Genomic DNA, 12068 nt, shown 5'->3' with positions numbered 1-12068 from the left:
AATTGCTACGCAGTCTGGTCCTTTCTTCTCTGATCCCCTCTCCTGATATTTTCGAGGCTCACCCTGGTCTAGCCCCCTAGGATCCTTACTAGTCAACACAATGCACTTACCTGCTTGAGGGCCTTTGCACATAGCAGGGGGGAATGGATTTACTTTTAAATCTAAAAAGGCCTAAGTCATGGAAACATCCAGCTACACAAAAGTTTTACACAAATGTTTGCAACAAGCATCATTCACGACAGCCCCAAACGGGGAAAACCCCAGTGTTCATCGATTGTGAAAGGATAAACAATGTTTCTATATGTCCAGACAATGGAATGTCACTATGTCACTTGGCAGTAAAGAGAGATAAAGTGCAGATACACGTGACAACAACACAGATGAACCTTAAAGACATCCTGCTAAGTGGACATTACGTCCTAATGGAGACATCCCGTCAGTCACAGAAGGACCTCATATTGTATAAGTCCATTCACAGGAAATAACCCAGAACAGGCAAATTTATAAAGACGGAAAGTGGAGTAGTGGTTGCCTAGGGCTGGTTGGGGGATGACGGCTCAGAGGTACGGGCTCTCTTTTTGGAGGATAAAAAAGTGTTCTCAAATTGATTGTGATCATGGTTGCGTAACTCTGTGATTACAGCAAAGAGCGATGAATTGTACAACTTAAATGGACGGATCGTGAGGTACATGAGTTCCTTCTCAAAGCAATTAAAAATGAAGATGTCTTAACAAACATTTCTGTCTTTTTCCAAGGGCTGTATGTAGGTCTTAGAATTCAGTATTATCATATCTGAAGTTTTAAAGGGAACTCTGTGACTATTTGCGTTTTCACTTCCTCTTTATTTTTTAACCCTTTCCTTTCTTTGGCGTGCATGTGCTAGATAGTCAGTATTTCGGTATGATTGGGGAGGAGGAGGTGCCTGGCTGGCTCGGCCGGTAGAGCACATGATTCTTGATCTCAGGGGCCTGAGTTCAAGCCCCACGTTGGGCGTGGAGACCACTTTTAAAAAATGAAATACGATTTTAGGCAGATGGATCTTTTTCCCACGTATGAGTATGACAAAGGGGTGCTAATCCCCACGTGTTTTCTGCTTCTAGTACTTTCACGACGGGCGGAAGGCACAACAGCACATAGAGATCTGCTGGAAACAACTCGAATCAGTAAGTGCACAGCAGACGGCTGGAGAAATGCCTGTAGACTTTCTGATTTGAATGTGAGCTTGCATCGATCCGTAAGTGCAGAACAAAAACACCAGAGGGATGCCTTTGGGGATCTTCTCCATTCTGAATCGCCTTTATCTCTAGACACCATGATTGAGACTAAAGTGTGGAGCCCAACGAGCTCAAGCAAAGTGTTTCTAAAAACTCCTATGGAAAGCACAAAGGTTAGAGAGCTGGGGCTGAAATAAATGCAGATTTTAGAATAGCTCTTTGACTTTAGGATGTATAACCAACCAGCTTAGAGGTGAAAGCTCTTTGGGTGATTGAGACAAAGTGATATGTTCTCATAGGAATCTTGTAGTTTCATTCCCAACTGCTCTCCTGTCACCACTTGCCTCTGCTTTCAGAGTAAAAGACGCTTTGAACGTGACTGCAAAGAGGCAGACAGGGCACAGCAGTACTTCGAGAAGATGGACGCTGACATCAATGTCACCAAAGCAGATGTGGAAAAGGTAAGGTGATAGTGAGCTCTGGCCTTTCACTTCCTCTGATGTCTGTCGTCGCTCCTCCCAGGCCGCCAGTCCCCAGGCTCTCCTTTCTGATGTCCCCACTACAGGCCACTCAGCCTGGGATCAGCTGGTAGCATTTTGTGTCACCAGTTGTGGGGACCAGAAGCTGACTTTTGGGGAGTCTCCAATGTTGTGATTGGAGCAGGTTGTGGACTTGTGTCGTCCCCAGGATGAAGACAGGAGATTTAGGAGTGGCTCATGGGGGATGGGGGTGCGAGGGGGGCAGCGTGGTTTCCGGAGGCTGTGGCTTTCTCTTAATGGCTTTTCAAAGAAAAAGTCAGGCCCTTTAAAAGCCAGAGCAGACCGGTTCTGCGCCATCTGGAAGAGCTCTGGTGCTAATGCTTCCGTTGGGGAGATAAAGGGACTTACAGGCCGGCCTGATTTTCTAGGTGATTCATTCAAGTTCTTAGCGGGTTGTATCCCAGGCGTCCCCTCAAGGGCTCTTCTCTAAGTGGACTCGCGTCGCAGTTCGGAATGTGGTGAAGTTCATACTGTACCTGCTTGTGGTTCCGTATCTGTTTTTCCCTAGAAGCTGAGTTTTCTTTTTCTAAAAGTCATCCATACCGTGTAAACAGCATTAGACCGTTAAATGACTGTATTCATCCCATGGCTGCCTGGGGCTGTCTGGGCGTCTGCAGCGTCATGTTTTACGTAGAAAGAAGCACAGCGTTTTCATAGATTTCTTTCACTCTTGCCAGATTCGTGGGAGATGAGTTTAGTTGGAAAATAGTGTGGATTATTTAGTTATTTGTCCAAGTCTGCCAGATTCCTTGCTTAAAACCTCGGTACATGTTAGCATGGCTTCCTCGATAATGACCTAATATAGTACACACCGACGTCTCTGAGCAGGAGTGGGGATACTTTCCTGAGAGATATATTAATGTGCTGGTAAAGTGACCATAAATCACCATCCATTTGTCGTAAATTCCTAAGAAAGAGCCAACTCCCCGAAGGATCGAAAATGTGACTCAGATAAAATAGACTGATCCAGACTTTATCAAAAAAATCATTTGGGGAAAAAAAAATCATTTGGGGCTAAATGGAGTAAAGGTATGCATTCTTTATAAAATATTTTACTACCTAAATATAAAATCAGAATGATTTTTATTCAAGTTTTTTTTAAAGATTACTTTTATGACTTTTTTTTTTCTTTTTTTAAAGATTTTATTTATTTGACAGAACGAGAGAGTGAAGGGAGCACAAGCAGTGGGAGTGGCAGAGGGAGAGGGAGAAGCAGGCTTCCCTCTGAGCAGAGTCTGATACGGAGCTAAGACCCAGGACCCTGGGATCATGACCTGAGCCAAAGGCAGACACTTAACCTACTGAGCCACCCAGGCACCCCTACTTTTATGACTTTGCCTTAATATAAAAGCTGCCCATGCTGATTGCAGAAATACCTGAAACTGCAAACAGCTGAAGGGGAAAAAAAGAATAAAACATGCAACTATTGTTAATAAAAGGTAGTTTACCTTTCAAAATAATGTATATTATGTAAGTACAGTGTAAAGAATAGGAACCAAAAGAATACTGTAATCTACAAGCTATAGCTTAAGAAGAAAGATCTTACTCATGCCTTGGAAGTCTGTCCCTGACTTCCTGCTCCTGGTCCTCTCCCTACAGGGGTGTTTTTTCCTTAATTTGGTGTTAATCGCCTCCTTGCTTTATGTCCCAGCTTTACCACAGGTGTATGTATTTCCAAGGAGTATATTTATAATTTTGTCTCTTTTCCACCATTATATAACCAAAACCATACTTTCATTTATATTCTTCGGACTTGATTTTTTTTCATCCACTATTATGTTTTTTACTTAATTCACATGGAGTATAGAAAACGTGACTTTGGGGCACCTGGGTGGCTCAGTGGGTTAAAGCCTCTGCCTTTGGCTCCTGTCATGATCCCAGGGTCCTGGGATCAAGCCCCACATGGCGCTCTCTGCTCAGCGGGGAGCCTGCTTCCCCCCGCCCCCCCGCCCCCCGCAGCCTCTCTGTCTACTTGTGATCTCTGTCTGTCAAATAAATAAATAAAATCTTAAAAAAAAAAAAAAAAGAACACGTGACTTTTATGAATTCAGGTTAGAGGCAGATGCCTTGCTAAACTCTCTTTTTTATTTCCATATTGGTTTTTGTTTGTTTTTTCTTTTTTAGAGATAGTCTTATTCCCAGCAAATTTCTTTTTCAATCCTTATGGCTTTTTTTTTTCTTATCTTGCTCTGTTGGTGGTGACCATCATTATGCGGACAGAAGCAGCCAGTTGTGGCCCTTCTTATCTCGATTCCGATAATGAAGACAGTACTTTAAATGTTTCTCCATTAATTAGTGCATGATTTTAATAAACCCTTTATCAAGCTCAGGGATTCCCTTCTTTTCCTTTGTTGTCAGGAGGTTTTTTCCAACTTGACTTGATATTCAATACCAGCCAATACTTTTTCTGCTTCCTTTAATCCGTTAATGTGATAGATTACCTGAATCAGTTTTCTTATATTGAACCAAATTAGCATTCCTGTGACAAATCCAGCTAGGGGGTGATGGGGTTTTTAAAATACTTGATCTGAATCTGTTTTGTTACTATGTTACTGAAGAGGCTTAAATCTGTGCCCACTGAAATTGATCTGTAATGTTTCTCCTCCCTCCTAGTTGGCTTTACTTAGTAGTTTCAGAGTGTTGCTTTTTTTCCTCTTCTCTGAAATAATACATGTGAATTGAAATTAATTGGTTATTGACTGTTTTGTAATACTTCACTGTGGGAAAGTCTCTAACTGCTGAGTGATTCCTTCATTGCTGTCCGCTTCCTCTTTGGTCGATACTGTGGGTTGTTATTTTTCTAAACATAAACCCACTTCATCCTAAGCTTTCAAATTTATTGCCTTAAAGTTGCCTGTAATATTCTGTCACCTTAGTGTTTGCTGCCTATGTGGTTGTGTTCCCCCCTTTATTGACTCCCAGTATTGCTTATTTATACCATTTTCTCTTGGAGGATCAGGTTTCTGAAATCATTTTTATTCACATTTTCCGAGAACCCCAAATTTATTGTTGTGGAGCTTCCCTTGTCTTTTTTTATTTTCTGTTTCATTTCTTTTTCTTCTTTGCCTTCCTCTTTGGAAATAATTCTCTTGCCTTTTCAGAGATTTCTTTCTTCTTGCCTACCTCATTTCCATTTTTCATCTTTTCTAATGTGAGCATTTAAGTGACACATTTCTCAGGGCGCCTCAGTGGCTCTGTGGGTTAAATGTCCGACTCTTGATCTCAGCTCAGGTCTTGATCTCAGGGTCGTTGAGTTCAAGCCCTATGTTGAATCTACTTTAAAAAAAAAAATCTACTTTAAAAAAAAAAAAGCAACACATTTCCCACTTACAATTTTATCTGCAACCCACATATTTTGGTATGGAATACTACTATTGTTTGTTTTGAGATACTTTTCATTTCCTTTACTATTGAATCTCTCCTGTGATTTATTTGGAAGCCTGTTTAAAAATTTCCAATTGTGGGTGCCTGGGGTAGCTCAGTCAGTTTAAGTGTCTGCCTTGGGCTTGGGTCATGATCCCAGGGTCCTAGGGTCAAGCCCCATGTCGGCTTCCCTGATCAGCTTCTCCTTCTACCCCTCGCACCCCGCCCAGGTCTCTCTCTCTCACTCTCTCTTAAATAAATATATATAATCTTTTTTTTTTTTTTAAGATTTTATTTATTTACTTGACAGAGAGAGAGATCACCAGCAGGTAGAAAGTCAGGCAGAGAGAGGGGGAAAGCAGGCTCCTTGCTGATCAGAGAGCAGGATACGGGGCTCGATCCTAGGACCCTGAGATCATGACCTGAGCCGAAAGCAGAGGCTTAACCCACTGAGCCACCCAGGTGCCCCTATATATAATATTTAAAACAAATAAAAATTTTCAATTATATGAACATGTAAACCTATCTTTTCAGTATGGATTTCTGTAATTTCGTTGCATCATCATTCTAGGAAGTCTGAGTTTGAGACTTGGGTGTTTGTTGAGACTTGTTTTATGGCCCAGGACATGGTCCGCTTTTATAGGCGTTCTGGAAGTAGTTGAAAAGAACATGTATTACCCATCTCTATGTATTTTCATTAGTTCCAACTTGCCGATGTCACGCAAATCTTCCCATCATGAAGTTCTGTTGTTGTTGTTTTCTGCCACGTGTTGTATCATTTTTTGAGAGAGATCTGTTACTTCTCTGTGCTATACTTTTCCTGTTTGCCAAAAGGGAACACAGAACAGGATTGACGGGAGGATTAACAGGGTCAGTACGTACGGGGGACTCAAAGCCGTTTATTGCCATGGTCAGTGATCCCCGAGTTAACCATCCTGATGATGGCAGTGGAAGAGCTGTCATTTTCTCTCATTTTTTTCTTCCATTGTAAAGTTACTTTATGAAAAAATTAACTTTAGGGCTGCCCACTGGCTCAGTGGGTAGAGCAGGTGACTCGGGGACGTGAGTTTGAGCCCACGTTGGGTATGGAGATTACTTTAAAAATTAAATTAAAAAAAAAGCTTTTAATACATAAATAAATAAGTAAATTTTAGAATTGTAGTATCTTTAGTGGTTTTGACTTTTCAACCATGTGTAGTGAACTTCTTTCTGCCCTTATGTTTTATGCCTTGAAGTCTGTTTCACCTTATACTTACCAGCTCTCTGGTATAGTGTTTGCCAGGCAGATCTTTCCCAAACGTTCTCTCTATTACTCTGTTACTCTACCTGCTTCTTTGTCCTTGTATTTGGATGGGTCACTCAGGAATGGCACATGACTCAATTTCTTTTTCATCCAGTCCAATGGTCTTTTTCTTTTCCCTGGAGAAAGTTTGGGTTCATGTATACCATCTTGTCTTGTTTTCTCTTTGCATCTCTCTCTCTCTGCATTCCCTTACCTCTTGCTCTGACACTTTTCGTTTCTTGCCTTCTTCAGTTTTGACGTTTTGGTCTTGTTTCACTTTCCTCATTCCGTCTTTTGCCTATACGAAAGATTGGAGAGGATGTATTCTCTTTCTGTGCTTTTATTGGTTAGCCTAGATATTTTAACGTACGTATTCAATCTAAACTACAAAGTAATTTGGAATCTTTACTAATGTTTTCCCAAACAATTCTTAGGTCATTGCAGTTTGTGAGTCTCTGGGGTTCCATTATACAAGTTAGGCTTTCATAATTTTACACAGTCCTGTAAGTATGCTTTCTACTTTCTTTGTTCACCATTCTTTTTGTATCTGAGATCTTATTCCTTCTTCCCAAAGGACATCCTTTGGAGGTGCCTTTAGCAGAAATTTATTACAGTAAAATCTCAGTTTTTGTTTGTTTGGGATGATTGCTACTCTCATCCTTGAAAGATGATTTCCATGTATAGACTCCTAGGGCGATTGTATTGTACCTAGAAGAGGAACTTAATTCTACCATCTTGTGGCTCTTGTTTGTGTTAAGTTGTAGAGGGGGAGGAACCAGCCTATCTTCACCCTTGAAGATAACGCCCTTTCTTCTTGGTAACTATGGAGATTTTTTTTTTTTTTTAACTTAGTTCTTCAGTGAAATTTCACTGTAATGTATCTAGCTGCGAATTTCTTTTTTCTCTTCTTTTGACTTGGTGAGTTTATTGACTCCTGGTTGGAGTTTTCCCATGAGTGTCTAGCTACCATTCTGCTAGTTCATCTGGAACTCTGATTATTAGGTGCAAGATAAATTTTACTCTGTAGATTCTACAAGCAGGATTCTACTCAGTATCCTCTCTGCCTGTTAACCTCTATTTCTGTTTCTCATCTTTTTGTCTTTCTCTGCTATGCCACATGTAATTCCTTCACATTAGAATTTTCATGTCACTAATTCTCTCTTAAGCTGTGTCTAATCTGTGGTTTAATGCATCCACTGAAGATGGATGAAGATAGAAGTTGTTACATTTTCACTTCTAGAAGTTCCTTTAGACTCTCTTTAAAATCTGTGTAGTCTTTTTGTTATTTTCTTGTGACTTTTTTCTTATTTTCATGTCATATTTTACTTCTTGAAACATATTTAATATACCGATTTTCTCTATTTAATGAATTTCAGTATCTACAGTCTTTGTGTATTGATTCTTCAATTTGTCGTTTCTGCTGACTTGCTCCTGGTGACTCATTTCCTTGTGTGTTTCTGTGATATATACATTTCTGCTATAATGCCATAAATGCATTGCTACAAACCTTATGTTCTGTAAAAACACGGCTGAAAAAACCAAACTGGGCTTCTGGGGGAAAATAGGCTTAGAAACAGATCACTTAACAGTGATGGAACTTTATAACCAGACCACCAACAAAACAACAACCCTAGTAAAACTAGGCATCTGTATCGAGCACCACAACCCTTGTCCTTTAAGACGTGAGTCTTTCAGAGTATTAAGGCCTTCAGACATGTAGTTTCTTGGGGGAATTCATGTCTGATGAGACTACTTAGGTCAAAATGAAAAATCTGATCCATGCTGGAGTTTTTGGTATCATCCATTGTTTTCACACTAGGGGAAATAGCTTCCCGGTTAACATTAACATACTGTGAAAACTGCGCAAAGAAAGGGCTTTCATGTTAGACCAATGTCATGGTCCTATATTTCAGTCCTATAAAAAGGTAAAAACCACAGCAGAAAAACATGTGAGGTACAGAACAGATTGTGTGATTATGGATATGCGTTCCTTAGGATTTTATCTGTGGCCAAGGTTAAAGTGAGTTCTCCAGGGAGCTGGCATTCCCTCGGGTTACTCCCCAGCCAAGACTGCGTCAATCTAAATTTCCAACTGGGGGTTTGAGATCCACACATGCTGTGTGAGTTCTGGCCCTTTGTGTGGTTCAGAAATTTCCATGGTGATTTTTTTCCCTTTGTTTTTCTCCCTCAGGTCAGACCCAAGTTTGTTATTGAAAGTGCTGTTGCTAGATCCAGTTATGGCTTTAGGACTTTCTGATAGGTCCTGGCCAAATTGAATTGTTCTCCTTGACTCTTACTTTTTCCAAGGATATATTGTGTTTTTGTATCCCGAGAGCATCGTTTTGTTATTTTTATGCAAGTACCACTTACCTTCTCTCTAAGGATATGATCAGTTACCAGATTTTAGCATCCCAACATTGGAGCAGGTAGAGCAGTGTCAAAACATTGGAATTCATAAGTTTTTCTGCCTGAGAGTGTGACTTGGAGCACTGTAATTTCCCCAAACAAACAGCAGTTTGACTGTTATATCCCTCCTCTGTTTTATTGCTGGTGAAGCCTCCTCAGTATCAAGCTGAAAAGATACAGTGTTTCAGTTCTTCTTGCTACATAATGTAATTATCCATTGTGACTTCTGACAGTCTTTGAATCTAATATAAATGTCTTTTCCCCCAGTTTCCACAACTGATTAAATTATCCAGTGGTATTAGAAATAACTCACGCTCTCGTGCAGCCGTCGGCTCTGCGGCACTGGGAACCCTAGGACTGTGTTAACCCTTCCCGCTATCAGCAGAATGGACTTCTCTAAATTACGTTTGGGTGTGATGATACAGGAGAAGGGAACTGCATCTTTTCCAAACTAGTACTGAGGATCTGGGTTTGAGCCTGATTTTCTTCTTCTTTTAAAATTTAAATGCCCCACACTTTTCATAAGCGCTGTGTTCAGATCATCTAAATCTGTCCAAGTCCATGTGTGGCATCTGTAGACTCTCGCCTTGTGCCCAGTGTCCGTGTGTGCCCAGATATTTACTAATTCGCTTACAAGAGGGTTTTTGTTGTCCTTGAGGCACCCAGTTTAACTAAAAATAAATTTATATTTATATTTATAAAATAGAAAAAAAGTGGTAGTTTTTGTCTTTGGGCAGATGAATAGATTTGGATGTTGTGAAGCTGGCCATGTTCCTCAGAGGAACGATGAGGGAAGGAAATAGCTCAATGGAATGGATTTTATTGGTGATGAAACTCAAGGAAGTATGCAGTCTCTTTTCTTTTGCCATGATGCAGCTGTCAGAAAGTTTTGAACATCAAGACTTAACATGAGTTCTAGTGATTGGGAATCAGGGGATCTGGATTTGCAAAAGGACCAGTATATGTTAGTTTGAATAGGTCATCCTGGGGCTCATGACCCATGTGCTTAAACTGAAGGTAAAACCAGACCCTTACTTCCTCCCTTTTAATGTGTTGGAAAATATAGCCCTTACCATATCTTTGGTAATACTGAGAAGTCAAAGTACTCCAAGGGAACATGGGAAAATCAAACCATATATCTTACTCAAATATAGGGTCTCTTATAAAATAATAATGAGGACAAGGTGAGAATATTTTGTGCTGTTGCACCTCCCCCCCATCCCAGGTCCTCCTCAGAGATGATCACTCTTGCCACTTGATACATGTCCTTCTAGAACATCTAAAATAATTACTGTTGTTGTTGTTTTTATTGGGGGCACCTGGCTGGCTCCCTTGGTAGAGCGTGCAAGTCTTGATCTCAGGGTCATGAGTTCATGCCCCACTTTAGGCATAGAGCTTACTTTAGAAAAAACGTTTCTTATTGAGGTGAATTTACATACAACAAAGCAGCCACATCGTAAGTGGGCAGCTCCGTGAGTTTTCACACATACATGAAATCATGCACCACCACCTAACATAGGGGACGTTTCTAGAACCCCAACAGGCTCCCTTAAACACTCCCCCACCCCAAAGGTAACTATTATTCTGACCTCTATGATACATTAGTTTAGCCTGCCTCTGTTCTTCGTACGAATTACTCAACACATGTTCTTCTGTCTGGCTCCTCTGACTCAATATGTTGGTGGGATTCCTATGTTGCGTATGGCCGTAGCTTGTGTTGCCCGGTTGTGAATCCCATGTGGCGTGCTGTGTGTGGATATACCACAAGCTGTTTATCTGTGTTCCTCTTGATGGGCATTTGGATTGCTTCCATACTGAGGCTAAGTTAAGGAAGAAGCTACCATGGACATTTTTATACATGGCTGTTGGTGGACCCAGTCTCTCACTTTTCTTGGGTCTCTACTTGGGTGTGGCATCCTGGGTCAAATGTGCGTACCTGGCTCTGGCAGGATGTCAAAGACATTGACGAGGTAGCCGCATTGACGGACACTCCTCTAGGGGGTTGTTCCTCGTCCTCACCAACAATAGGTGCCTGTCGATCTTTTTACTTGAGCCTTTGGGTGAGTGTGGAGTGGAATCTTTCATGGTTTTAATTGGTGCTTGCATTTTCTGGATAAAGAACGATGTTGAGCATTTGTGGAACCACGTGAATAACCTCTCTTGTGAAGTGACCCAATCTTTTGCTCATTTTAAAAACCGATTTTCAGGGCGCCTGGGTGGCTCAGTCAGCTAATGTCTTCGTTCTGCTTGGGTCATGATCTCAGGGTCCTGGGATCGAGCCCCGCATTGGGCTCCCTGCTCAGCAGAGAGTCTGCTTCTCCCTCTCCCACTGTCCCTCTCCACCCCGCTCATGCTCTTTCTCTCTCTCTCTCTCTCTCAAATAAATTAAATCTTTAAATAAATAAATAAATAAATAAAAATAGGTTTTCTTCCTTTTGGTATACAGGTATTCTTTCTAAGAGTGTGTATATATGTGATTAGACATATGTTCATAGGTATATATATAATTATACAATATATTTTTATGTCTGGCTTTTTTTTCCTTTTTTTTTTTAAAAGATTTTATTTATTTATTTATTTGACAGAGAGAAACACAGCAAAAGAGGGAACACCAGCAGGGGAAGTGGGAGAGGGAGAAGCAGGCTTCCTGCAGGGCAGGGAGCCCGATGTGGGGCTCGATCCCAGGACCCTGGGATGATGACCTAAGCCGAAGGCAGGTCAGGCCATGTCTGGCTTCTTTTGATGAACACAACTTACTAATTTTAATAAAGTCCAATTTGCCAGTATATATTTTTTTAAAAGATTGGTACCTTTTGTTTTCTGTTTAAAACATCATTACTGGTGGGACGCCTGGGTGGCTCAGTCGGTTAAGCGGCTGCCTTCGGCTCAGGTCATGATCCCAGTGTCCTGGGATTGAGGCCCACATTGGGCTCCTTGCTCAGCGGGGAGCCTGCTTCTCCCTCTGCCTTTGCCTGCCTCTCTGTCTGCCTGTGCTCACTCTTTCTGACAAATAAGTAAATAAAATCTTAAAAAAAAAAAAAAATCTTTACTAGGGTACCTGGGTGGCTCAGTGGGTTAAAGCCTCTGCCTTCGGCTCAGGTCATGATCCCAGGGTCCTGGGATCTCGGGCTCTCTGCTCAGAGGGGAGCCTGCTTCCTCCTCTCTCTCTGCCTGCTTCTCTGTCTGTCTGCCTGCTTCTCTGCCTACTTGTGATCTCTGTCAAATAAATAAATAAAATCTTAAAAAAATATATATATATATATA

The 12068-nt window shown here is 41.2% G+C and overlaps 1 protein-coding gene across 13 annotated transcripts in view; it reads left to right on the top strand.

The window, feature by feature from the left end:
- Positions 1-12068, top strand: part of FNBP1 (formin binding protein 1) — a 140805-nt gene that overhangs the window by 80291 nt on the left and 48446 nt on the right. For all 13 annotated transcript variants that reach the window (XM_032866075.1, XM_032866086.1, XM_032866085.1 and 10 more), the window contains exons 5-6: positions 1101-1163; positions 1571-1675. In XM_032866075.1, coding sequence (XP_032721966.1) covers positions 1101-1163; positions 1571-1675 — 168 coding nt within the window. The remainder of the gene's footprint in view (positions 1-1100; positions 1164-1570; positions 1676-12068) is intronic.

The sequence above is a fragment of the Lontra canadensis genome, unplaced genomic scaffold, assembly GCF_010015895.1.
Source record: "Lontra canadensis isolate GAN:19392208 unplaced genomic scaffold, GSC_riverotter_1.0 scaffold30, whole genome shotgun sequence".
NCBI classification, from domain to species: Eukaryota; Metazoa; Chordata; class Mammalia; order Carnivora; family Mustelidae; genus Lontra; species Lontra canadensis.
Note: the sequence above shows the minus strand (reverse complement) of the source record. Positions and strands in the feature narration are given on the sequence as shown.